This window comes from Protopterus annectens, chromosome 8.part0 (genome assembly GCF_019279795.1).
Source record: "Protopterus annectens isolate FY-2018-M chromosome 8.part0, PAN1.0, whole genome shotgun sequence".
NCBI lineage: Eukaryota > Metazoa > Chordata > Ceratodontiformes > Protopteridae > Protopterus > Protopterus annectens.
In genome coordinates, this window is record NC_056741.1 from 562,638,276 (window position 1) to 562,665,885 (window position 27,610).

General features: G+C 38.2%; 1 protein-coding gene across 1 annotated transcript in view; it reads left to right on the forward strand.

Annotated features, from left to right (window-relative positions):
- Nucleotides 1-2,714: 2,714 nt before the first annotated feature.
- RPIA (ribose 5-phosphate isomerase A) overlaps nucleotides 2,715-27,610 on the forward strand; it is a 427,914-nt gene continuing 403,018 nt past the window's right edge. The window contains exon 1 of the mRNA XM_044080062.1: nucleotides 2,715-3,043. Within this exon, the coding sequence (XP_043935997.1) occupies nucleotides 2,876-3,043 (168 nt within the window). The 5' untranslated portion in view covers nucleotides 2,715-2,875. The remainder of the gene's footprint in view (nucleotides 3,044-27,610) is intronic.

The following is a 27,610-nucleotide window of genomic DNA, read 5'->3' on the forward strand; positions in this document are numbered from 1 at the left end:
TCAATACAGAAAAAAACAATTAGTCTAATATTCCTATTTCCAAACTATATCTAAGAGAAAACACAGTTCTAAAATAAACTTACATATAGAGCAAAGCAGTGCTGGTGATGTTGGATGTTCTCAAGACAAATGTAAAATGCTCTCTGATTCTCACTCTTTAAATTGATAACACAGTGCTGCTTCACATTACATCATTCTTAACAATTTTCTGTTTTCCCAGGCTAACAGAAACTCAGAGGTTAATATCCATTTTGATCTTGGAGCTGGTCAGGAAGCCAGAGCAATAAAGTAAATTATACAAGTAAATTCTAGCCATTAACGCTGGCCTCAAAACAATAGGAAGAATTCCTTCATTTAGACATCTTAGCTCCGAGTTTTGGCATCAAACAATTACACAATGCTTGACTTATCAGCCTTCCTACAACAGAGTGCACTGTTGTTACATTTTTGCAGTTCCACATTTAACAGCATTTTCTTCCATTTAAGAGAACAAGCTGGTGGCTTATATTAATATTTACAAATGACAGAATTATGTACAAAATTCAATCTGGCTAGGCTGGCACCTTCCCCTAGCTTCACAATACTGTAAAAGAAAACAGCCAGTAGAAACCAGCTAATGTACTTGTTAAACAACACTTAGCTGCTACTACAGCAACCTAGTGTAAAAAGGTCAGTAGAAACATGCTGATATATTTACTACACATTTACAGCAGAAGGCAATACACTTATCCAGAATTTAACACAGTAATATCTTATTTGTATTTTATAGTACAAGGTTGAACCAAAATGAAATACACCATAACAGTAACGAAAATACATGAATCCAATGTACCTTATTGTAGAGTGAAGCAGCTGGATGGTGAGCACACTTCGGACATGGGGTGAAGAAGTGACTCTGCATTTGGAGCCAGAATGACAAACATATTCATCAAAAGGCTACAAATAAGGCACATGTAATTTATATCTTTATAACAATAAGGGGTGTACACAGTCAAGAAAATGTCTATAACTGTTAGTGGGGTGGAGGTGGGGGACTGTCCGAATAAAAAGTACCTTATCATCTGGTCATTTAAAAAAAATGTTTAAACTTGCTTCGCAGGACTAGTGTGCTTGTGTGCGTAAATTAAGTTGGAATACTTTGGCCACAGTGTGTTTGTGTGAAACAAAATTTAAATACGTGACTTTGGTCATTATTATTATTAATTTGTTTACACAGACATCTGAAAAGGGTGCAGTCAACAATGTAGCTATAATTGCTAAGTTTATGGGGATGTCTGTGAATAAAAATGTCTGATCCTGCTGAGCTGATAAAGTTAAAACGTCATTTGTCTGTCTTTGCAGGATTAGAGTACATTTGTGTGAAGCCAATTGGAACACTTTATTGTGGCCATTTGTATCACAATCAGAAGTGATGGTTACACAGTCAATTAGTGGCTGTGATTGTTCAGTACAAAGTGTGTGTGTGTGTGTGTGTGTGTGCGCGCACAGCACACCCCCTTTGAAAATAGCCAGGCGTGTGTCTGCGGCAGACCCCCGTTTGAAAACCGCCAGGAGCCCAAGGTTCACCCCCACTGACAACATGCATTTTCAATGATTTTGAGTTTCAATACATTTTTCATGTATTTGAGTTACAGGGGAAAAAGGTTACTGTTGCTCATGCTAAATCTGTTTTTAGTACCATACTGTTGTCTTGTTTAGAAAATGACCACCAGTATTTGTGTTATGAAACTTGAAATAAGAGTTTTAAATTAAGTCCAAATGCCTGTAATCATTGTAAAAGTAAAGGAAAATAGTATGCTCAATGACAGATTTGAAAAGTGTTTATTACTATTTGGGAGACACAGCAGCAAGTAATGGGATACTGGAATGTGTGTGTGTGTGTATGCGTTGGGGGGGGGGTCACTTGACCACAATCCAGCTCTACCTGTGAGGCGTACCGAGACATCTAGGGTCACCAGCTGTCCCTCTTTGGGCAGTTGTGTATTGCAAAAAAACTGAAAGACGGCAAACGTCCTAAGATTTTTGAGAACAAAACAGTCCCCACGTTTTCTTTAACAGTTGCATAAAATAGTAGTTTTTATCTGAAGCACTGAAATGTTGCACGAAATAGCATAAACAACTCACATGCTACAAGAATAAGCGTTCATTTTGGGGAAAAAGGTGAAGTTCTGTTATTTGCACTGGCCGTGGGTATGTTTAGTCCTGCAAAATCTCACTTTTTTAGTGTCCCACTTTGGACATTTGAAAAGGTGGGAACTCTGGAAACCTCACATTGCTGCAAAGTAATTTTCTCTTACTGCCCTAACTTCAGTTTCCCCCTTCGTACACCTCTTTATCTCTCTAACGCCCAATGTTGGGTACCTGGTAGCCCAAAAGGGATGGAGTAATTGTAAAATACACATTGGCCCAACAGACAGGATCATTGCAGCAGGTCTACGTTTCGCTGTCGTTGCGCTTTATTTTGGAGAACCAAAGAACATCGTAAGGCCTACAGTCCAACTAACTAGAACATTTCACACTTGTCATGGATGGAGTTGGTAGGAGTTACTACCGTACCGCGTGTTGATTCTACACCTAGTTAACCGCAGAAAGACAAACAGCTCATTTACTTTACCAAAGCTCGCTCGCGTTCTGACAATGATCGGGCGAGAGCATAATACGTGCACTTTCACTTTCTTTAAATATTGGAAGAATGCAGGAAGCGTAAAGCATGACCCATACATTAGACCCGGTAGTTTATTTTTGTTTAAAGGGAAGGGGTGGTTTAGGTCGGAAGTGTAGTGTGAGTTAACTACAATACCCAGAAATCTAATCGAGGCAACCCTTCCAAGCGTGATTTTCAGAGCATTTTTTTTGGCTTACAGTGGGCGGGCAGATGTGGCTGAATGTTTTTTCTGTGCGTGTTTCCAGAGGTTTAGTATCAATAGTAAGAGTTGAACGAGGAGCTGCGGGACACGTGCAACAACTGTCTAAACACACAAAAATGGCAGCAGAGCAGGCAAAACAGCTTGCAGGATATGCAGCTGTGAACAACCACGTGAAGGTGAGTCTTCTTAATTGAAGGCATGTTTGCAATTTTGCAGGCGGGAAATGCTTGTTACAATACCTCTCAACTGTGCCTGATTTTCAGGGACGTCCCTGATTTTGTCTCAAATTTTAGCTCTGTCCCTCTTATTCCCTCCTAAAACTAGTGACTTTTGGAGGAAAGGTGGTGAATTACACAATGAATAATGACAATAATTAAGAGTTATTAACTTCTTTTACTTCAGAAAATTTGTATTAATTCATATGCTCTGATTCTGTCAATGTTTCAAGTTAATAGCACTAATATTTTAAAAATGTCCCTGAATATTTCTTGACTTGTCCTTGATTCTGTTGAAATTTGTTCCCAGTTGGTTGAGAGGTCTGCTTGTTACTTTCATTTCGGTAACATAATGTGCCTGTCATATACAGGTGCTCAGTCAAAAAATATTAGAAAAAAACGTTGAATGTTTTGCACAGCTTACAAAAGTATTTGAGAGTATCTTGAACTTGTGTAAAAGAGCAAGGTTTTAAGTTTTACCATTATTGTAATTTTGGTTGATGTTCAGTACTAGGTAAGTATTTAACACATTCACTGAATAAGAAATATACTGTAAGCATGACTTTTCATGTTTTGCCTTCTATTGTTTCTCTGTTCTTAAATTCTTTGGTTCTGTGGCATATTGTTGAGAATAGAAGTCACCAAAAGATATTGGGTTTTAGACTCCGTATCCTTCAGAAAAATACACGGTAACACAAAACCTTATATCAACTTTTAAAGTTTATAACAGGAATATTTAAAACCTGTCCTTACTTTTTTTTTCTGAGCCTTTGCCCTCCCCCTTTTTGGTTTTGTCCAGATTTCTTTGGCAAAGAGATTGAGAGGTATGAATGTGCATACCATTCAATGTCTTGGAGCAAGAAATCTGGACAGAGCCTAAAATAGTGGGTGGTGCGTGGTGGTGGTGGGGTGAACAAAGGTCCAAAAGTAAGGGAATAAATATTGCTCTTAAAACTTAGAAAGCTGCTATGATAGCAGAGTTGTGTTAGCATGCTTTTTCTAAGGGATATGAAGTCTGAAACTGAAATGTATATCATTGTTTAGTGATGTTAATCCCCAGTGATTTGCCAGAAAGCTACACATTTTACAAAGAACTGCGGTGGTGGTGCTGTGGTAGCATTGTCGCCTCATAGTTAGACGTTGCCCATTCGATTCTCAGTTAGAGCGTCTTCTGTGTGGCGACATGCGTGAATGGGCGTTCCTTCGTTGAAGGTTGTGCTTTAGGCCTGGCAAGCCAGTACGTAAAAATCTACTGCCAATCAGCAGACCGGAGTTCCGCTGTGGCGACCCCTAACCGGGGAAAAGCCGAATGATTCAATCAAAAAACACTAGAAATATGAGGCAAAAATCTGGACAGTTGAGAGTTATGACTTTATGTGAGGGAATGAATTGCACCTTTGTAGAATAGTAAGTCTCTAACTTTTAGATTTTATTGTAATTATATTTTTTTCAGATTTAATTTGAGAATGTACAGTACTGTATATGTTGATGGGGTTGGGAGGGTGGCCCTAATGGTTAAGGTGTTTGTCTTACAAACACAAGGTCCAGGGTTTGAGTCTCACAAGGGATAATTGGCTAGGTTTAAAATGGCTTGCAAGGGCAGTTAGCCTAGTATTAATCTATGAACCGACATTTATCCAAAAATAAAATAAATGTGAGCCGAAATGAACATTGACATAATTGATTGTCACCCCTATTCCTTTTTTTCTGGATTCATTGTGTAAATCTCTACCATATTGCCCATGGGTTCTGCTTTTCACGTGACTCACAAATTGTTCATGTAGGCTACCACTTTGAGGTGTCTCGTAAAATCTGTAAATTGAAGGGTGCTGAACTGACCCAAACCTCTTGTATACAAACTTCTATGCATAGTAGTAATCATCAGTCACATACATTTGAACACATTTAGGAGGCCAGGTCAGTTTTTGAGAACACCTTTCCTTCATTCAGGTTAGATATCTGCTCCTCTCTGTGAGGCAGTGTGCTGTCATTAACTGGCTGATTTGCTATAACTTATGACTTTCATATAAATAAATAGATGTGCCTCTTAATATTGTGTGCACTGTACCCAAATTTGATGTGCTTCTCTAAATTTATTTATGTTGGCTTTCTTTCTGGCTTAGCCAACTTTTTTTTTCATCTTGGTGTGTCATGGCAGGTAACTGTTGGTAGCTCCTGGGAAAACTTTTGAGGAACCTCCAGATTTAGCATGATGTTTTGATATCTCATGAGGTGCTCGGTTTTTGTTAAAAATGCAGGGTGCCACTTTAGTACCCCGTCTCCTTCCAACATATACACTCTGATTCACTGAATTTGCCCTCATTTCATTGAGTGTTCACAACCAGCTTCTTCCACACCAGTCCATGCTTTCTTCATTAAGGACAGGTGCATATTCCATTATTTATCATAACACAAATATGTAGTGATGTGGTCTAATAGTAATCCTTTCAGACTCATAGGTGATGTGCCATCCCCACACTTGCGGGCCAGTAATCAGGCAGCCTGAATCTTCACCACTGACACTAGAGAGGGACGTTCACTTGGAATGCAAATGGATACACTCATTGTTTCCAGATGCAGACCTCTCTGCATCAAGCACAATTTCCCTTAAGAGCACACAGGAAACACACTCATCCTTGGGTCTGGTTTCTATACCCATTTCCCTCCAGGTCCCCAGTAAGACTCCCCACTGGTACAGCTGTAGAGTCAAGTCCTCAGCAGAGTGCCCAAGTTAAATCCTTCACCACTCTCTGTGAAACCAGTGCTTCATGTCCCTGCTGTAGGTAGCTGAGATAAATAAATATATATATATATATATGTATGTATACACACACACACACACACACACCCTGGGAAGGGCTGTTACATATTTACCTGCTGTGCCCCTTTCTGCCCAGAGTATAAGGTAGTTATCACTGCCACCAGACACTCAACAATCAGCTACTCTGATGCTCTTAACAAAGGATGTCCAATTATACTGTATAATATTAATACTAATACAAATGGTAGTGGTTGATAAAGACAGCTAGGCCTTCAGGACTGGCCCACACATTGTCACCAAATAAATATAAGCACTCTCAAAAGTTAAATACTTTCTAAAAGGACCAGCCACAATAAAAGTTTTAAATATATTTAATAATAATAAGCATGAAAATGCTGAACATATATTTACAATAAACCACAGAGTTCAAATCAGGAAATATTGAAAAATACCATTGATGGACAGACTTGGATAAATGGAGAAACAGTATCTAAACTAAGATTCACTATATTTTCCTGACTGAATCTAGGATAATTGCTATTCCCTACTTACTTAATAGAGCAAGGCAGATGATGTGGTGCATGGTCCTTCTTGTTGTCAGGCCCTAGTCAATACTGATAGATTTCTCTTTGTAATATCAGAATTTTCCAAGATGGCTGGCAGAATGACCTCATCTGGTTACCTGACTCTAGGTTCTCTCAATGTTCCCCTTTGAAGCTTGAGACAGAATGTTAGTATAGATGTGATAAGATGCATATCTAAAATTTTGCTAATGTTTATACCAGTGCTTGGGGCTTCCCCTCATTTTACTAAGCTAATGAACAAAGGCTTCTTCTACCCTTAACCCTTCTGAGGATGAATCTGTATATCTGGACGCGTTTGGTTCTCGCCCCTCCACCTCCTGGGTGTCTCCGCCTTTCGATCCACTGATGGCAGTGGTGGCTCAAAAGGCGTGGACAGCCCCAGACACAGTGGAACCAACTCCTCGAAGGCCCACGAAATTCATCACAGCACCACAAGACAAACAATTTTTGGCAAAGGGTGTCCTTGTTGATGCTGTGGTGGTAGCAGCGGCCACGAAAAAGGAGTTGGCTGAGACTTCTTCGTCTGTCCATTCCCCCAATAAGGAGTCTAGGATGATTTGACAGATACGGGAAGTGGATGTTTTCCTTAGCGACCTTTTCCATGTGGTCGCTGAACTATTTGTGCCATTTTACACGCCTTCAAAGGGATCTCCTTAAGGAGCTAGGAGATACCCTTCAAGATCCATCAGCTGTCGGGGCCCAGGATAAGATTACCTCCCAGCTGGCGACTCTTATTTCGATAGAGAACTCCTCCATGCGGCTCATTTCTTATGCGGCCGATGTGGCGGGTAGAGCCGCAGGCACAGGTGTGGCCTTGAGAAGGCACGCTTGGATGCGGTTATGTAACTTTGCGGACCCCTTTAAGGCATCTTTCACCAATACCCCTTTTGATGGTTCTGCTCTTTTTGGACCACAGGTGAAGGATACCCTTACTAGGTGTGAGCAGGAAGGCAAGACTCTCTCTGCTGTGGGAGTCCATTTTTCCACTCCTTCTAGACCATACCCCAAAGGTCAGAAAAGTGGCAAAATGTGGTTCCGGAAACCCCAGGAAGCCGTGCCTGACACACGTGGTGAGTTTCCCTCCAGGGGCAGAGGAGGGGACAACAATAGATGCTGCCCTCGAGGCAGAAGGGGCCCGCAAAATCAGGGCAGCAGAGCCCTACCAGCATCCCTGAGGGGCTGCCCACCTTCGGAGGCAGTTGGGGGAAGATTATCGCTGTACCCAAAAGCCTGGCAAGACATAACTCAAGACAGATGGGTACGGCCTATCATATCCAGAGGTTACAGAATTCCCTTCGTTCATACCTCCTTAAGGTCAAACAAATCCCTTCCAGATGTTCCACCCAGTCTAAGGGAACAAGCAGTCCAAGAGATCTCAAAACTGCTAGAAAAAGAGCCATCCAACGAGTCCCAGCAGACCAACAAGGATCCGGAATTTACTCAAGGTTCTTTTTGGTACCAAAAAAGACAGGGGACTGAGACCCATTTTGGATCTCAGCAGACTAAACAGGTCTGTACAAAGAACAAAGTTCTGGATGGTCATGCTTCAGTCCATTCTACCCTTTTTGGGTCAGGACAATTGGATGTGCACCATAGATCTTCAAGATGCATACTACCATATCAAAATGGACAGGCGCTCCAGAAGATTCCTCTGCTTCCGGCTGGGAGCCAGTCATTATCAAAGGGTCTTGATCCAGTCATTGCCCTATGCAAGCATAAGAAAAAGCACATCGGTTTTCCTTGTATCATACTGTCTTTGACCAGGCCTTTTCTTTTTTTTTTCTACATTGCAATGTCTACATTTGTTAAAACTGAACAAGGAGAAAGAAAACATGGAAAAAACAGTGACACCTGTTTACTTTAGTACCCCCATTACACTTAAATTAACTTTGACAATTTTACTTTATAGCATGCAGATTATGTCAAGCACTATGAAAATATTACTGTTTAAGAACAAAATTTGGTTTACTTGTTAACTCTTTTCCTCCTCTTCTCCTTTCTTACTCGTTCCTCCAAATATTAATGATATGAAGTAGGGCATATGCTTTAGAGTCCCCTACAAGTTTAACTAAGTCAAAGTCCAGTATTTCCAGGTTTCTTGTTCTGTCATGTTTTACAAATATAATTAATGCTTTGTAATACCACATTTATTGGTCAGTTTCAGAGCTGCTGATGTTATTCCCGTTTATCTCCCAAATCTAGTCTCGGCTTCATTTCCAATGTACTCTCAGTTCTTGTAGTCAACTCTTGTGTTTATTTCTTTCTCAAGCATTTTCCATTGAAACATTGGAAAGGTTTCACTGGCACAGTCTCTGTCTTCTTTATTACCAGAAGAACAGAAAGCAGAATTTGTTTCACAGCTCATATTTTACTAGGAGACAAACTTTTTTTATTTTCTGCTTAGCATGTTCTGCATCAAAAATGATTTTGTCCTGCAGAAAAGAATATTCTGAAGATATGTGGGTGTAGCAGTTTGAATCTCACTAAATTAACAACTGCTGTGGAATACCAGCCAAGTTGCTTATTTGTGCTAGTCTGTTCCTTCCGTCTTCTCTGGTATAGTAGAAAATCTCAGGTTTTACGTATGTGCTCAGTCCTCTAATTCTAATTTTTTTAAAACATCTCTTTTTTTGAGCAGCCTCATATTCAGCCAGCCTTTTCTTAATTTCAGCCTCTGTTTTTTTGCAGTTTTATCACCTCCTCTGAATAGGACGGCTGCGGTGGTGCAGTGGTTAGCGTTGTCACCTCACAGCAAGAGGCTCTCCGGTTCGATCTTCGGCTGGGGTGTCTTCTGTGTGGAGTCTGCATGTCCTCCCTGTGGTCATGTGGGTTTCCTCTGGGTGCTCCAGTTTCCTCCCACATCCCCAAAGACAATGCTGCAAGTGGATTGGACACATTAAAATTGGCCCTAGGTGTGAGTGCGTGCGTGTGTGTGCCTTCTGTGGAAGGTTGGGCGCTGGGCTGGCAACTCGACACCGTAAAAACTCCACTGCCAATCATGAGTGGACAAAGTGATCTGCTGTGGCGACACCTAACTGGGAAAAGAAAGAATCACCTCATCCTGAATATTTGTTTAAAGCTTCTTCCATTTTATTTTTCCAGCCTTTTGTTACACGAGTTGATATGCACCACTGGTGTTTCATTTATTTTAATCATCTCTGAGTGCATTTGACATGACTTCCAGTAAGACAGAGGAAAAATGTCTTGCACCAAAGCAGGAGCTTGCACTGCTTTTTGAATAGCTGCATAATTCTTCCTAGGCAGTGTTTTTTTTTCATTACCTTGTCCTATTGATTTTCTTTCTGGTTCTCTAAATTTCTTTTTAGCTGGCATCCAGGCAGTGCACTTAGCCAGTCACTGAAATTTACCCCAAATACCAATTTACTGACCGAGTTAGTTTTCACGTTTGGAGAGCTGAAATTAAGCTGTTAATGTACAGCCATCTTGGAAGTCGATTATTATTAATTGATACTTTGGCACTGGTGTCTGTCCTTAGATCAGGCTTTGTTGTACACCATTAAACTAATTCTAAATGATTATTTATTTTTGTCAATAGTCTTTGAAAACATTGGATACCTTCTTTAGCCTATCATAAGATCTTGGCTGCTACAGTTTACACTTCTGTAACTTTGAAATGCAGTTTTGTTCCACCTCATTTTTCCATAGCTCTTGTATGTCAGTGTCTCAGCAGGTTGTAGTGTTGTCTTTCATGCTGGGAAGATGATATCTTTGTGGGGGGAAGAGTGTGTTTGTATTATTGAATCATGTACCAGAAGAGGCACTACAGTACAGCCTTAGTTGTGATGCACTCCTGATAAGCTGCTTTTCAGTTAAGATATTATATGGCATTTATCGAAAAGAATATTGTTTTGCTTTAGTAGATTTTTCAGAAGTTATAGTACTGTTCATTTCCATTTTGTCAAGTATGTAGTATTTTATAAACAAAACACATAATTGCAGTTTAAGATGTAATGAATATTGTTTTTTTTCTCTCATATCGAAAGTCTGACTAAAACTTATGTTTCAGCATCTTAACTATGCTCCTTTCATAAGAATATTTTTGTACATTTTTTATTCTATTTATTACAAAGAACAATTTTTATCTTCCCTTTCATATTTACCATATATACAATGTAATCACATCATGAGCTCTTGTTCCCTGCCACATCTCTACATAAACCATTTTTGTAGACGCACACACTTCTTCCACTTGTCCTCTTGTAGCCGTACTCCAAAACTGTGTAATGTAGTTCAATGTAGCATTTCTACACCTTACACATATTGACTAAAACTTTTGTCGATCATCATGAACTTACTTTTCCACAATTATTTTTAATACAGGGGGTCAAGATGTTGTGTGAATATCTCTCGATTATAGTGGTGCTTTCCTATATACTTCAGTAGTCATTCCTGATAGCTACAGGTCTTCTCTCATGCATTCCCTCCGTCTTTTTGTTGGATATTGTTTCTGCTTGCCTTCACTCCTATCTCTCCTAAATCTTTTTCACAAGATCTGCTTTCCTGCACATGATCCAACACCACTGTAATCTGTTCCCCCCTTTGCTAATGGGTTCATAGGTATATATTGGGCTGATGACCACCAGAGCCTTTATAAGACTAGCTGTGCAACCCAACCCAGTTGTGTCCCTATGTAGCATGAGTGCCTGTTTGGAAGAGTATGTTAGTTAAAAGGTTGCTAAAGGTTTAATGGGGGTATGTTATTTATGAAATAATTAATGGGGGGGTATGTTATTTATGAAATAACTGTCAGCCTCTGTGCATCAGAGACATGGGGGGGGGGCTAGACCAGGGGTTAATTTTTGATTTCCCATTCAACGGTCAAGATTACATTTGAATAGGGTTACGGTTGGACTCTGCTCCATACGGATGAGAAGCTATTCCAGAGTGTGGAGATCCTCTGAGATACATATGTGTCTTGCCAGCATATTTATTTAGGTCTCAAGTAAAGTTTAAATCCTTGGATCTAGTGTTTCTGGTGCTGTTTGTTTTGCAAATCTGAAAAGGTCCATAAGATAAGCTAACAGCCCTAGAGCCATTTTCAGCCTAGCCATTCATGCCTCAAATTTCCCAGTTATTAATGCATATGGGCTAGAATGGCTTTGGTATATGCCTGTGACTTAAGGCATTTACAAACTGCTCCTATCCGTAGGGGTCACAGCTAACAAGCCAGGGGTGAATTGATTTCTCATCCATTAGTCCAAATTGTGTTTTGTTTAGGCTTAAGGAAGAGTTCTGTTTCACATGAATGTGGAGTTGCTTCCAGAGAAGGAGTAATCTCTGTACACACCTATTCCTCTAGCCTAGTTTGTTTGTGACAGTCTAGGTTTAGATCCTTAGATTGGGTAATTCTAGTGCTGTTTATTTTGCGAATGTGTAGCAGATCTATCAAGGCTGGATTGGAGAATGCCTTGTAGGTTAGGCATAGGTCATCACTCAGTAGTCTGTAGGAGCCTGATGACAGGGCTTTGAGGCAGTCTGCATAGGACATGTTTACATCTTGTATTCTTTAAGTGCGGACCCTCTGTTGCCACTCCAGTTGTTACATATGTTTGGATAATTTTGTGTGAAAGGGTGCATTGTACTCCTTGATCTAATGAGTGCTGAATGTACTGGAACTAGATGGAGTCTTAAAATGTTTAAACATTCTCTTACTACTAAACAGGTATGGAAGTGTTGAACTCAAGCACTTTTGTTCCTGTTAGCTGTCCTGTAATTACAGTGTTCTGTAATATTTGTGAGAAGTAGTTGTTTGAGCTTTTTAATAATTCAAAGTGTAATGAGTTCTAATTTGTCAAAAGAAGAATATGATTCTTTAAGCAACTTCATAGTAATGTGATTCTTTAAGCAACTTCATAGTAATGTGATTAAACAATTAGATAAAAGGGGATGCCATAATTATGATGGATAGCAAAAAAAAATAACCAGTCTATGCAAGCGTTTTTAAATGATCCAAGTACTTTTTTGTCTATTAAATAGGAGTGACGTAATACAATACATAGGGTTAATGATGTGTTATGAGCTTCAAGCACAAGGTATTACATGTGAACTGTTCAACTTCTTGTACGTTGCTAATCCTGTGCTTTCCATTCTGTACGTGTTGCCTAAAATACATAAAGATTGCTTGCATCCCCCGATGTGACCCATCGTGTCTGGGAGGAGATGGTTAACTGAGCCCATTTCAGTTTTCTTCGAAGAACAATTAAAACCTTGGTTAGAAATCTTCAAAGTTGTATTTGTTATACTAATTACTTTTTAAAACAACTTTTATCAGCGGTACTCTGTGAATGAGACAGCCCAGTTTATTTTTGTAACGGTGGATGTCAACTCATTGCTCACCATCATCCCTAATGAATATGGCATACATGCTGTGAGAGAATAAAAACACAGCATTCCCAAATTGGAAAATTAGAAATGATTTGTGCTCTCTTAGAAGTTCTACTAACAGGTAATGTTTTCCTATTTGGGGAGCAGCTGTACCTTCATGTATCGGGTGTTGCTATGGGTAAACCAATAGCAAAAACGTATGCTAAAATAGCCTTGAATGAATTGGTGAGTATGTGTGCATTTGGTTGAACAAGAAACTGTACTGATTTGGAAAGGTGGTGAAATTGAACTACAAGAATGTTAGGTTCTTGAAAACTACTACAAGTTTTCTGATATTTATTTACGTTGAAATATTCTAGAACAGAGATTTGTTTTTTTATTTAGAAGTTCAGGCTAACATATTTCTCCATAGATGCAGCATGCATCCTGGTCATGTTTTTAAAGGGTTGGTTAAAAGCCAATATATGAGAGTGAGTAGACCGACTACAGATGCAACATTATGTAACCAGTAGATGGATATGTTAAGACAAGAGCTACAGATGAGAGGCTATGAGGAAGATCTTTTGAATGAAGCATCTGATTATGTGACTAATGAAAGAGATGGTAGAACCAAACCATATTTTTTGTCAGAACATCCGCAGACTAACCAAAGTTATAATAACATCAATAAGTCTGGGTACATCATGAAATATAGTGTTACTACTAGTGGTGTTACTGATGTTCTATGGAGAAACTGGGACATACTAACTGCTATGCCAGAATTGTTAAAACAGTAGGTGCATCTCCCGGTTTTACTTGTGCACTAACCTGAAATAGAAAATATGCTATAAGGAAATGCATGAAAAGAAGGGCCAATCCACTAGAATTAAAAGGTACCGTTTCATGCTATAATTGTTATGTTTTTTGTAAAAGCATTGATCCTTCTGTTACTTTTGAGAATCCATGAGCAAAGCATATTTATGAATTTGATTGCTTTGCTACTTATAAACACACAAAATCTGGTTTATTTAGCTGTGTGGCATGACATGCACTAGTTTATGTAGAGGTAAATTTAATGGAAAATTTAAGGTAAGAACATCTGAATATCTTTCAGAAATTAGAAGGAAAATACTTACTAATTCCTTGACTAAGCTTATTCATGACAATGTTACAGACCATGCATTTAAATTTACAGTAATACAAAGGATATTTTTTAACTTAAGAGGTGGTGATGTTCTAAATGCCACTAAAGTAGCTGAATACAAGTAGATTTTTAAAAGTGCAGGCTGACCATGTACCTGGATTAAATGCTTCAGTTAGTTTAAAATCTGTATTAAAACAAAACAAATGAAACTGGAGTGAATGTTGCTATTGACTGTGTTTATCTGTTCTGCTTTTTAAGTTGCTTTTTGAATGTACTTTTTTATACGTGTTGCTGTCTTTTTAAACTTTAGGTTTTCTATATAACAAGCTGAGCTCTTATTGGGCGATGGGATCAAGTGCTGTATTTAAAAAACTCTATTTGAACTATGTTAAATGCACTGAAGAAGGGATTATTCCCAAAAGCTATACTATTTGTATTAAAATAAGTTGAGTTTTTTATTTCTGGTGTTGAGATCCATTTTTACTATTTGTTGTACTTAACCCATTGATCTCAAATACTCAGTTGCACTCCTTGTAGCTGACCTGAATTTTTTAAATCTGCCAACTTGGTACATTCCTATTGGCTTCTTTTACATTACCTCTCCAGAATTTGCTATCTACTGGAGGAAAATCCTCAAGTCTGTGGTATCCTGTTTGGTATCTTCTTCTCAGAAGTCTTGACTAATTAGTCAAGGGCCTGTGGCTCTCCAAGTTCGCAGATGACTGTAAATTTGGAGCAATCATAGATTCATTCTCCCCATGTTAAAATATCGTACATGAGGGTCTAACAACTGATGCTAAAGCCACTGATTTAAAAACTCAACACACAGATATGCATTATAGTACCCTTTGGGAAATCATTCACCCAAGCTAATTACTTCATCAATACAACACCCCTAAGAGTTGACCTGGTAGTTAGGGATCTGGGAACATATGTAGACAGTAATCTGGCATTCGGCCAACATGTAGCCAAGCTAGAAAGGAAGTCGTTCTGTGTCTCTCAACTGGCAAAAAAGGGTATGGAATTGCAGCACTCTACACTGCCCTTAACAGACACATCACTGAGCACAGTGCTCCCTTTGGCAAGTACCTAATTGAGCACTTGCAACAGTTGGGAAAACCCTCATAGATTCCTCATCAAGCAAATCCAAGGTACAAATACCCTGTCCTACACAGATCTCCTTAAGGTCATGTCTCTGTACTCTGTCTCCTACAGGTTACTGAGAGGTGATCTGTGTCTAGCATATTAGGCATCATCTGATCTGGCTCCGAATTTATTGCACATCCGCAAGACAAATGGCACCAAAAACCCTAGATCTGAGGACATGAACTTTGCCTGCAACATAAGTCTGCTGGAGGGACTAAAGTGTGTCTGAAAGGATCCTCATGCTATGGAGTAAGCTCCCTTTCTACATGAAGTAGACTTCATGCCTAACCCCATTCAAAAGAAATATTGATCATTGGATGAGAAATTAACCCCCTGGCCTGACCCCCATGTCTCTGGACAGAGGTCAACTGTAGTAAATAAATTCCCAAATAACATAACCCTTGGCTACCTCTTTACTAACATACCCCCAATATAGGCATCCAAGGAACTCTGATAAAACTGGGTCAGGTTGCATGGCTAGGCTAGTAAAAATCCTGGTGGTCATTATCCTAGTATAAACATATTAACATATAAAAATATCTGTGTAAACACTTCCATGCAAAAATCCTGAACCTTCTGGACTTGAAGCCATACAACCATCCTCCCACTGTTCCTCTGTATGCCTTTCCAATTTTCTTCCCAATCATTTCTAACTTTTATTTTTTTCTTTTGATTGATTAGTTGTCATTCAGTATTTTATATGTCATACCGATTTTATTCCTTTTTAACAGAGCTTTCTGTTGTAGACTCCACTAAAAACTTGGCCAGAGCTGGTCTTTCAGTTAGCGTTGCCCCCCCCCTTACTCTTCTTATTCCCTGGTAGGGAAGGCAGTGACTAGCTTGCAATCCATACTTCCGTTTGACCCCCTCACACTCCTTCCATCCCTAATTTTGTTAACAGCTCCTTGGTGCCTTTGCTAATTTTCTTCAGTAAATTCTAGACCCCTAGTGTCTATTTTTCTATATCCCTACTTGCACTCATCACTGTTGGCGAAATCTCCTTTCTCCATTCCTGCACAGGCTTAGTTTTCAGAATACTTTCAGCTACCTATAAATATAATTTTCTGTAAGCTTGTTATTCCTTAAGGGCCTGCATCCAGAAACCACCCTAATTTCATCATTTAAATCAAGCAGAACGTTTTAAATCAGAGTGATGTACATGAGCCTTAACTATGTACCTGGAAGGTATCCCTTCAAATTAAGCAAATTAAATTCCTTCAACCTTTTTATCATTCACAGTGTCTCCTGTTTTGATTTAGAAAAAAAAAAAAAACTAAATGGACTAAACATTTTTACTGCCTTGTATCTTCCTAAGAGTTTCCTGCTTCTCAGTTGTATTACTTTTTGCATAGTTTTTTCCATATATTCTTAGTGGAATAACAGTATCCTTTTTAACCCATGTACTTAAATACTTCATCTTAGCAAGGCCCATAAACTTGGCTGGGTATCGTTGAACTAGTTTTACAGCAGTAGCCTTTGTTTTATTTTCATTTTTTTTATATCTCGAAAATACTTGAAAATTTCTCAGTGTTCCACAACACCAAAATGTCCTTTTCTGGGTTTATAAAGTACAAAATAGTATCTGCATAAAAGGCTAACTTTTCCTGATTAGAATACCAGCGACCTCCTTGAATTCGTGAGTCTCTTTCTTTGCTAATTGTTCTAAATGTAAAGCAGCTAAACTGAGAAAGGGGACCTCCTATCTCATTACTTCCTTTGATCTGTCTTTGTCTCCTTCTACTAGCTTCATCCTCTTTCTTTTTTTTTTCTCTCTCTCTTCAGAGCACACTCGAGCAGATCTGCAGTCTGTGGCTGTCACTCCACCCATACAGTATAAGAAGGAATCAGTACTGCAATCTAATCAAGGATATACATTTTGAGCTTGAAGAGCAGGGTCAGTCCACCCAGGCATTCTACTTGTATGTTTTATGAGAGTGAAGCTATTACATTAGCAGTATTTCTTAGTAGTTCTCAGCGTGCTAATAAAACTGACTGTTGTAGCCTTGTGTCCCCCCCCCCAGCTAGTACAGTAATCCTAACTGTCCAATAGACAGTATACATTTAATTCACATCCCTGTGACTAAATTAACCATCAAGCAGCCCTCTCAGTGCTTTCTGTCATAGTTTGTATCACTTGGAGGCCCACCTGTTTATTTGCATCTCTATACATTCCCCTTCATTGCTAATGTATCTCCCTACTCTAATCTGTGCACAGACTGGCTACTAATCAGCAAGTCAATGTGAAGACACACTCCCAACCTTAATAAACTTTCCTGTCTCTTCTCTCCTTCACTTTACAGTTAGTTTATATTATTACTTACCCCCATCTGAGGCCTTCACTGATTGCCTCTCTGGTTTCTTTGCATTCCACCTGGTTTACACCCCTTATGCTATCTCCCTCCCCTAATACTAAGTCTGTATTAGAATCCTGCTGAGCATGGAGCCATCTTTAAATTTCTAGTCTCCCACCAGGACACAAGTGCTCGTCATAAATTACATTCTGCTTGTTGGTAAGCCATTAGATCTCAGGAGTGTTCAGATTTGTAAAGTAATACTTACTTTTTTCTCTTATCTTGGTGGGCTCTGCCCCGCTCTGTTCGCTCGGGCTCTCTCTGCCCCCACTACCTCTACATTTATTGTAATCACAGCCACACCCTCGCATCACCTCCACCAATCACAGCTCCTCAAGTCATATCACATTATACCACACCAACTTGCTCCACACAAAATACTCCCAATCACTCTCATTCCCACTAGGCATTTTTTACATCACCCACACTACTTCCCCATCCACATATAGTGCAACCCTATAATTCCTATTCAGACCCCCCACCTAGAAACAACTTAAACTGTATAACCATGACTATCACACAACTAAGTCTAGTCTGTCTTCCCATAATGTTTACAACACCGCAAGTTATCACTCTAGCAATATCTCTAAACTTAGTAGCACAACACTACATTATGCACTCTCATATACAGACACCACACATATAATATCTGCCCACAATTATTCAAGAACTACACAACGGACCAATTCAGAACTAAACACATATGCTCTCATTCTTACTCCAAAAAAAAAAAAAAACAATACTTTCTCACACTCCACACCAAACTCCAACATCTGTATCACCATTTTGACACCAGGCTCACCATAAGTGGGGATATCCACCCCAACCCAGGCCCAAATCCTTTCTGTCCAATACAAACTGCTCCAACACAAATGTCAGAACATAACACCCCCACTGTCTTCATCTCTGGGAAAATCGACAACAGCAGCAAAACCAACCATCTTTTAATGCTAAATATTAATATTAGAAGTATCAAAAATAAAATACCTGAACTCCAGGCCACAATAGCACACTACTCCCCAGACATAGTTGCTTTAACAGAAATCTGGCTAAATAAAACATAGCTAACTCGGAAGTTCACCCTACTGGCTACAATATCATTAGACAAGACAGACCACTTCGTAAAGGGGGTGGAACTGCCTTACTGTACAAGTCCAACTTAACTGTACATCAATTACCAAACTCCCACCCCTCCCCCAATAATTGGGACATACTTATCTCACAACTTCAACTTCACCCTAAAAAGGTCATCACCACAATTGTGATCTATATTCCACCTGGTAATACACCTGCTAGCCTTGAAGACTTCTTATCTTGATGTTCTTTCACATACTCACAAGAAACCCTTATTCTGGGGGACTTCAACCTAGATTCGTTCACCTGTATATCAGAACCACCAAGTAATCTAATACATCTCCATGGCTACCAGCAGCTAGTCCAAATTCCAACTAGATGTGATAAAAAATCTTAAAGGGAATCCATCCTTGTCTGGGTCCTAACTAACAACCCCACATTGTACCCTCACACAGGCAGTCCCCCAGACACCTTAAGTGACCACAACATAATATACTTTATTCGTAGTAGAACAAGTGTATGCAAAACTACTAACTATATATCCACTAGAAACACAAAAAAAATCTCTCCTGATGTCCTCAACACTTTACACTGTGACTGGACCCCCCTAAAAACCCTCCCACTTGAACAGGCTGTAGCATATTTCAACAAAACTTTTCTACAACACCTAAACACTGTCGCTCCATTGAGCAATGCAAGGTTAGAACCTCTACAAACCCCTGGCTCAGTAAAGGTTAGAACCTCTACAAACCCCTGGCTCAGTAAAGAAACCAAACAAATCCTCAAGTCCAGAGACACTGCCTGGCTTTACTAAGTACCAAGAACTGTGCAACCGTGCAAAAAAATGCATTAGGCTGGACAAAAAAATCCTACTACACAACATTACAAACTAAATACCAACACAACCCCCCAAAATTTTGGAAAAATGTAAACCAGTTACTAAAATCCACCCAAAAGGCTACCCCCAAACCAACCACCCCTGACACTAAAGTTCCCATTGAAACACAATTCAACTCCCACTTTGTGAACTCAATTCTATCCTTAGTATCACAGGACAGTTCCTTCCTCACTATCCCCCCCAACACAAATAACACTAATACAAGCTTTACCCTCAAAACAGTTTCCACCACTTCAATCAAAAGCATGCTCTCCAAATTAAAAACCTCATCAGCAGCAGCCGACCTACTCCCCAGCTATTTCGTGAAACTCACAGCAGATGCTATTGCTATCCCAATCTCCACTCTCATAAACAGCAGATCAGTTGTTGAAAACTATGTGCCCAAACTCTGGAAAATATCCTATGTTACACCCATATATAAAGGTGGGACCTCCACTGAACTTAATAACTACAGACCCATTGCTTTACTCTCCCCCCTGGCCAAAATCCTAGAAAAATGCATCCATAGCCAGATGCTAAACTCTTTCCTAGACAGCGACATCCTGTCCTCTACTCATCATGGTTTCAGACCTGCCCATAGTAGCACTACAGCCCTCCTCTGCTTCACAGACACAGTAAACAGTCTCAAAAATGAAGGCCTACAGGTGTCAACTCTATTTTTTGGATATGTCCAAAGCATTTGACGCAGTCTCGCACCAAATCCTGCTAAACAAACTAAGCTGTCACCTATCAAATTCCACTCTTACCTGGTTCCAGAGCTACTTAACTGACCGGTACCAAGCTGTGAAATGGGAAATCTCTCTCTCCTCAGCTGCCCATAACTGTAGGAGTCCCAGAGGGTTCTATCTTAGGACCACTACTATTCACAGTCTTCACAAATGACCTCCACACAGCATGCCTCTATCATTCAGCATGCAGATGACACTATCTTAATCTGTGCTGCACATCCTGCAAACAACTCGACTAGCATTCTCTGACATTGAAAACTACCTTACCAAAGCCCAACTTATCCTCAATCCAAAGAAAACTCAGCTTATGATTATAACCAGTTCTAACAAAAACACTGATAACAGTCAATTCACTATCTATTCCACAAATGCTACTCCAATTGCTCCAGTGGCACAGGGTAAGCTATTGGGAATAACGATAGACTCCCACCTAAAATTTGATAGTCATCTCAACTTAACTGTTAAAAAAGTACATGCCAAACTGGGATCACTCAAACCATTTCTTACCAACAACACAAGATCAGCCATTGCTTGCTCCCAGCTTCTATCCACCCTACTCTATGAATCTCACATTCTGACTAATCTCAACAAAACTGAACTAAGCAAAATGGAAGCCTGCTATAACAGAACTGCCCGCTTTGCTGCAAATTGTTCCTATAGAACTCATCACTGTACTGCTTTGAGACAGCTCCACTGGCTTGAACTGCCCAACCTCCTAACCTACAATCAGCTCTGCCTCTGTCATTCGATCTTTTACCTCCCCAATAAGTGTTCTGCCCTCAAAAACCTAGTACAACATCACTCAGCCAAAAGGCCTCTTAGATCATCCAGCAAACTACTACTAGAAGTCACCAACAGCTACAGTAGCGTTGGAGATGCGCTATATAGTAGTTCAGTGGCTAAAAAATGGAGCTCTGTCCTCACTAGCATTCAAAACACATTGTCCAAAGCCTCCTTTAAAGACCTCATCAGACAACATCTCAAGCAAAGTTGGCAGTGCCATTATTGCTCCCCAGGCTAGTGAAAGCAGATAAGGTATACATACTAAATCTAGAGTACTTGATAATAGTTTTCAATCTTAGCTCACAAACACTGGCTAATCTACAGTGTATGTACTGTACCTGTGTACTATGTATGTATTCTACCTGTGTTCCAAATTTCAGCTTTACACCACAAATCTATTAATTACCTTTATTTTTTTGTTTGTTCTCTCCACTGTAACTGTTGATGTGCCGCATACCACTGTAAAAACATGTATTTTGTAATTTGTGTGTATACTGATCATGTCTAAATGACTAAATGTATCTGTAATTTTTCTTTGCGGATCTTTTCTCCCTGGGCCTCGGCTGAAAAATGGCCTTTTCGGCTCAGACACCCCTGGTTAACAAATGTAAAATTAAAATAAATAAATACAATCTATTTGGTATGGTTGTCAGAAACCCTCCCATCTTAATTTATGCCACTGATCCTCCTTATTAAACCTATTGTATAAGGGAAGTGCTACCATTGCCCTATTTATAAAATCCAAGCTGACTTGAATAGTTTACATCAGGACCCACCAGCACATAATGCCGTCATTCATAACCCCTTTTCCCACTATTTTTTTGCTTTTGTGGTAGGGGTGTCACATCAGTGGTGACCATCTTTTGGAGCCAATGTTCATACTGCTGGGTAACCCTGTTTAGTTATTATTTTGTTAATATTGTCAGATGTTTGCCTCCCCTCCTCAGACCACATTGATCCACATCTGACTCTTTTTGGCACACTTTTTTTGTAGACATTATACTTTATAGTCATGGTTTAAACTTGAGATTAGTGTAAATGAAGCGGAATCTGAAGGGCCCTTACTGTCTTATGGGTAATGACAGCCAACACATCTTTCTTCCAATATGTTTGTACTCCAGTTTACTTTAAAGTATTGTTAAACAAAAAGATTTTTATCATTTTCCAAACTCCCACAGGAATACCATCTGCTCCTGGGGACTTACTGTTGATTGTAACACTTTTGTCATCCCTTCTGTCTTCATTATTAATTTTTTTTTTTTTTTGAGTGTCATCTTCCTCTTGTGCCTTTTCTTGGTTCCCATTCCTCTGCTTTATGCAAATGTTCACAGAATTTCAGAAATATCTGTTAAATAACCACACATCCTATAGAGGTATTTTCTTAGGCTTCATAAGTTGGCAACAACCCTTATGTTTTGTTGCTGATGTCATTGTTCCAAGAGTTTTTGTGTTCTGGTGCTGTTATCAAAAATATTTTTCTAAACTTGTACATATACAAATACTCCCATGTTTTCCCTTTAGCCGACAGCATCCCCCCTTTCTGTGAGATTCCCCTTTTTTCTGCAGTACTTTAGCATTTGCCATCTTAATGCCTATTAATTATTTTCCCTGTATTTTTCTCTCTTATTTCTACAATATATTTAAACCCCAGTTTCATTTCATGCCACTCTCTAGCTATCCATTCTGAAGAAGTCTTTATCTTCACTAGTATCTATTTCCAGTTCCCATTACTTAAATTCTTGTATCTTTAACAGTCGGGGGTGGGGGTGGGGAGCGATCAGCTTGTCATTTGTACTTCATTTAATCTGTACTTTGTACTGGTGCATGATCTGAAATAGCTATTGGATGTGTTTCAAACCTTTCAACTGAATACATGTACTCTTAAGAAATAAAATTTTCTATCCAGTCTAGTTCGGGTATTGTACCCTGGAGAATGTCTGGGCTTTTACCACTGAATTCACATCTTCCATTCCAACTATTCACATGTATTTCTTAACAAATCCACTGTGTCGTAATTTGTTCCCTTCTTGGTACCTCTGATACATTATCACTTTTGCAAGTCCAGTTCCAGTCCCCACTTATAAATAATTCCTGCTGAAAGCTTATTTCTGCCTGCATCATCTTAAGCTCCAGAGAAGTAGTTTTAAGTGAAATATAAATACATGCCACTGCAATCCTCCTCCTCTGCCAATTACCACAAATCTAACATTATTGTTTTTTTCCACTCTTCTATCACTATTGCAGCCCCTACCTCAATCATTAGTAGTAATCCCCATTAACTTTGTCCCTGATTCAGGGCTGAATGTCCATTCTGAAATCATTTATTTGCCAAATTCACATGCACATTTCTATCCAAATGCCTCCTGTAACAATGCCATTTGAACCCCATACTTACTGTGTCATTTTGTCTATACTTGTAATGCTATTTACATGCCATGTTAATATTGGTAAGGCAGTTATGATAAAAAGTTGCAATTTTCATATATTCTGCACAATAGTTTTGATTTGTTTCTAACTTGCATTCACACTGTAATGCTTGGTTTATTTAAGCAATAAGTGCATGCTAGAGCTTGTACTCCCACTTGCACATATACCATCTGTCCCTGTTATATGTCAGTTTCCCACTAGGATGCAAAAAAAAAAAAAAAGAACTTGCATGGTCATAGTAAGCTAGCCTTTAGCCTTAAGAAAAAGTGTACTAGCATGAATCGACTAAATTGTGCAGTGTTATGTTTTAATAAGTGTTAAGACTGCTGAGAATGCAACTACTTGCAAATTTATTCACTTTCCACTGTTTCAAACTTATAATTTTACTTGCAGTTGCATCTGCAGTCTCTTTATTGCCCTTCTAAACACTAATGGTAAAGTGAAAATCATGCTTTAGAGTCCTCCCACCAGTTTAACACAGACTTTTTCTTTCAGAAATACAGTTCTCATGTTCAAACTGCATCCAGTGCGAATGACCCTTCAGAGTTCTTCCATTTACTTGCCATTTCCACATTATTGCTGGCCATCTTGCTCGTCATCCTATCCAAACACCGGTCTCTGGTTCAAGATGTTGTGTCTTTCGGCTTTTCCTGGTTAGGGTTCGCCACAGCGGAACTCCGGTCCGCTAATGATTGCAGTAGATTTTTATGTACAGAGTTGCCAGCTCTGACGCACAGCCTTCAACGAAGGTTCAGGATCAAAGTACTAATTTTTCTAATCACTCTTGGGCTTTTTTCTGTCACTTCATCATTTTCCTTTTCTGTCATGGTGTCATTTATTTCTTTGGAAATGGTCTCCCTATCCCTCTTACTGCACTTTGAGAAGCAGATTCCTCTTTGGCATGCTGGCTAACTCTTTGTTGGCTAAACTTGTATTTTCTCAGCCTGTTCTGCATCCAGGAATGTCTTTGAACTTCCGTGGAAATATATTCTAAAATTGCTGGGTATAGCAACTAGAATGTCACATCTGCCTCTGGCTATCCCCTAATTGCAGGGATAAACTTGCTTCTGTTATTTGTGGCTTTGCAGGTAATAGCTTGCCATAAGCACTCTAGTGTCCCCAGTTTTTAATACTTCTCTTCTGCCACATTTTTGTCAAGAGCAGTTCTTTCTCCTGGTATGGCAGCATCTTTCTTGCTTTCTCATGGCCAGATTTAGAGCATTTGTTCTTGTACACTGCTGCTAGAATGTTTGTTTATTCTCTAGTCATCGGAGATATACTGCTATTAGTACCCTTGGGAGCTATTTCTTTCCTAGTCCATCCTAACTTCTTGATTTCTATCTGCCACAACCTCACCCGAGCTTGCTATGTATAGTAGTTTTGTATGTCAGTCTTCAAGTAAAATTTTGCATGCCTGACGTGCACTCCTTTGTTTTTAGACTTTTTTTTCCTCCCGGAGCATGTCAGTGTCTAACTTGTTACATTTTTCCACAGACTTTATCTTTTTAAGTAGTTATATTGGAAACTGTCCTTATTAACTTCTGTCAGTAGTCTTTCATTTCTAATAACACACCTTAATTTTTTTTTTTTTCAAAACAGGTTTATTGTTTTAACATATAAGAGAAATATCATAACAATTTTATACAAGTAATTAAAAATAGGTATTATTATAATATTCAACAAAACAACTAAAGTATTTACAAAGACATCCACTACAATCAGATCAATTAATTAAACTAAAATACCGTGCTATTGAAATTAGAATTTTTTTAACAAATTTTGTAAATTATCCCATACAATATAATATGATGTTTTTCTAGTTGTTCTCATTCTAATTGTGCTTATTTCCATATGGCACCATTGAACGAAGGAGGTGTATCTGAAATCCAATTTCTAGTTATTATTTTCCTGGCCACTGCTAGGATAGACCATAACAAGGGAAGCTTAATCTTTTTAACACATTGAGGTACAGGTGTGTTGAATAATATAAGAGACTTAGAAATAATGAAATTATCTGTAAAAAGAGCCTGCAAAAGTTCATTAATTGACTTCCAGTATTCTTTCAACTTCATACAGTCATAAAACATATGAGCCCAGTCAGCATTAATTTCTACATTACATCTCTTACATAGATTATCTTTATTATTTATTTTATTCATCATCAAAGGTGTATAAAAAGATCTATGTAAAAATTTCCATGTATAAAGTCTCCAGACAATGGAAGATGTAGTTCTGTAAGCAGATTCCAATATATATTGTTTATCTTGTTGAGTTGGTGGGTCCCCATTAATAGAGGTGAAATAATTCCAGTATGAATCTACACTGTAAAAAGTTTCTTGTCTGATAATTTTATGTATATATGAAAGTTTACCTTTATCAGAAACTTTATGCTGTAAATTTAATATCAAGTAATCAATCAGTTTTGGAATAGATTCTTTAACTGTTATAGACATTAGATCTATTCTATCAATGAGATGTCTAAAGATCTGAACCTCTAACCAGCAAGTTTCTCTTAGATCAAATTCTTGTTTTAAGAAATCTAGATTTTTAACTTTATTATCAGATATCAGCTGATACCAGTACTTTAGATCATTATCTATAGCTAAATGAGCTCCTTCAGAAGTAGATGACATAAGCATACCCTGAGTATACATTATAGGGAATACAATAAAATTCCATTCCCTATACTTAGGGTGCATGAATATAAAGTTATGATAACTAATAATAATATTTAATGGGTAACAAACCATATGTTTAGGTGTAATAGGTGAAGTACAAAATTCCTTTAGCAACCACAACATGGAGTTATTTACAATCATATTTTTATGTGTTAAGGAGATTTTCATGAAGTGCGTACTAATTAGCTCCCAATAATCTTTCCATTTTGCAATATATGACTGATCTATTAATAAAGTAATAACTTTTATAATAGAAGAGATAATATATAAATTAAAGTCTGGAAAAGAAATACCCCCTTGAGACCAGCTATTAGTATGTTTCTTTAATGCAATCCTAGGTCTATTAGGTGCCCATAAGAAATTTAACATTAGTGTATTCAGTTTCTTGATAATTATTTTTATAGGTGAAAGTATTATTGATTGTATTAAGTATAAAATCTTGGGGAATATTATCATTTTAATAATTGTAAGTCTCTCCTCCATAGTAAAAACATATTATTCCAGGTATTAAAAAGATTTTGTATATTAAGAAAACAGGTATTATAGTTATTATATATAATAGATTTAATATCTTTAGATAGTATTATACCTAAATAAGTTATCTGACCTGAATTGGGTACATATTTAGTAAAATCACTAATGAGAATATTTTTTCGTGTATATATAGGTAGTATTTTAGTTTTTTCTTCATTGAATATTAAACCAGAAATACTTTTAAAATTCATCATTTTATCAAATAAAGAATGCATAGAAGAATTAGATCCTGCTGATGTAATTAGAACATCATCTGCAAAAAGTTGAATTTTTGATGTTGTATTTTCGTCTATATCAAAACCCTCTATGTCAGTACTGTTTCTAATCAAATTAGCCCAAGGCTCCATTACTAAAGTGAATAATAGTGGAGAAAGTGGACATCCTTGCTTTGTACCTTTAAGAATGGGTATTTTTTGTGAAACATATGTTCCTACCTTAATATAAGCCAGCGTTCCTTTGTATAAATGCTCAATTAAATTTACAAATGCATCAGAGAAGTTTGTGCATTTCAGTAAGGTAAACAGATAGTCCCAACTTAGTGAATCAAATGCTTAACCTATATCAAGACTAAGAAGTGTTAAATCTTTCTTTTATTTGCAAAATCAATTAATGTTAAAGTTCTTCTTATATTATCAAAAGTATTTCTATTTACAATGAAGCCCGCCTGATCTATATCTATAATGCCGGGGATGATTGTCTTCAATCTATCAGCAAAAATACTCATAAACATTTTATAATCAACATTAAGTAATGAGATGGGTCGATATGAAGAACATCTAGTTGGATCTTTATTAGGTTTTAAAATTGGTGAAATAAATGTATATTGCCAAGATGGGGGGGTTATTAACTCAGTTTGGGCCAAAATAAAAACCTTGTGTATTAATGAATATGTAGTTTTAGAAAGGATTTTATATATCTCTGGTATAATACCATCATTACCCGGTGCTTTGTTTGATTTAAGCTTATTTATTTGTGTAATAACTTCTGTATATGAAATACTCTTGTCCAATAGTTTAATCTGTTGTTTATTAAGCTTTTTATTCATGTTTGTGGTTATAAACTCCTTTATTTTATCTTTAGGTTCCATGTTAATGTT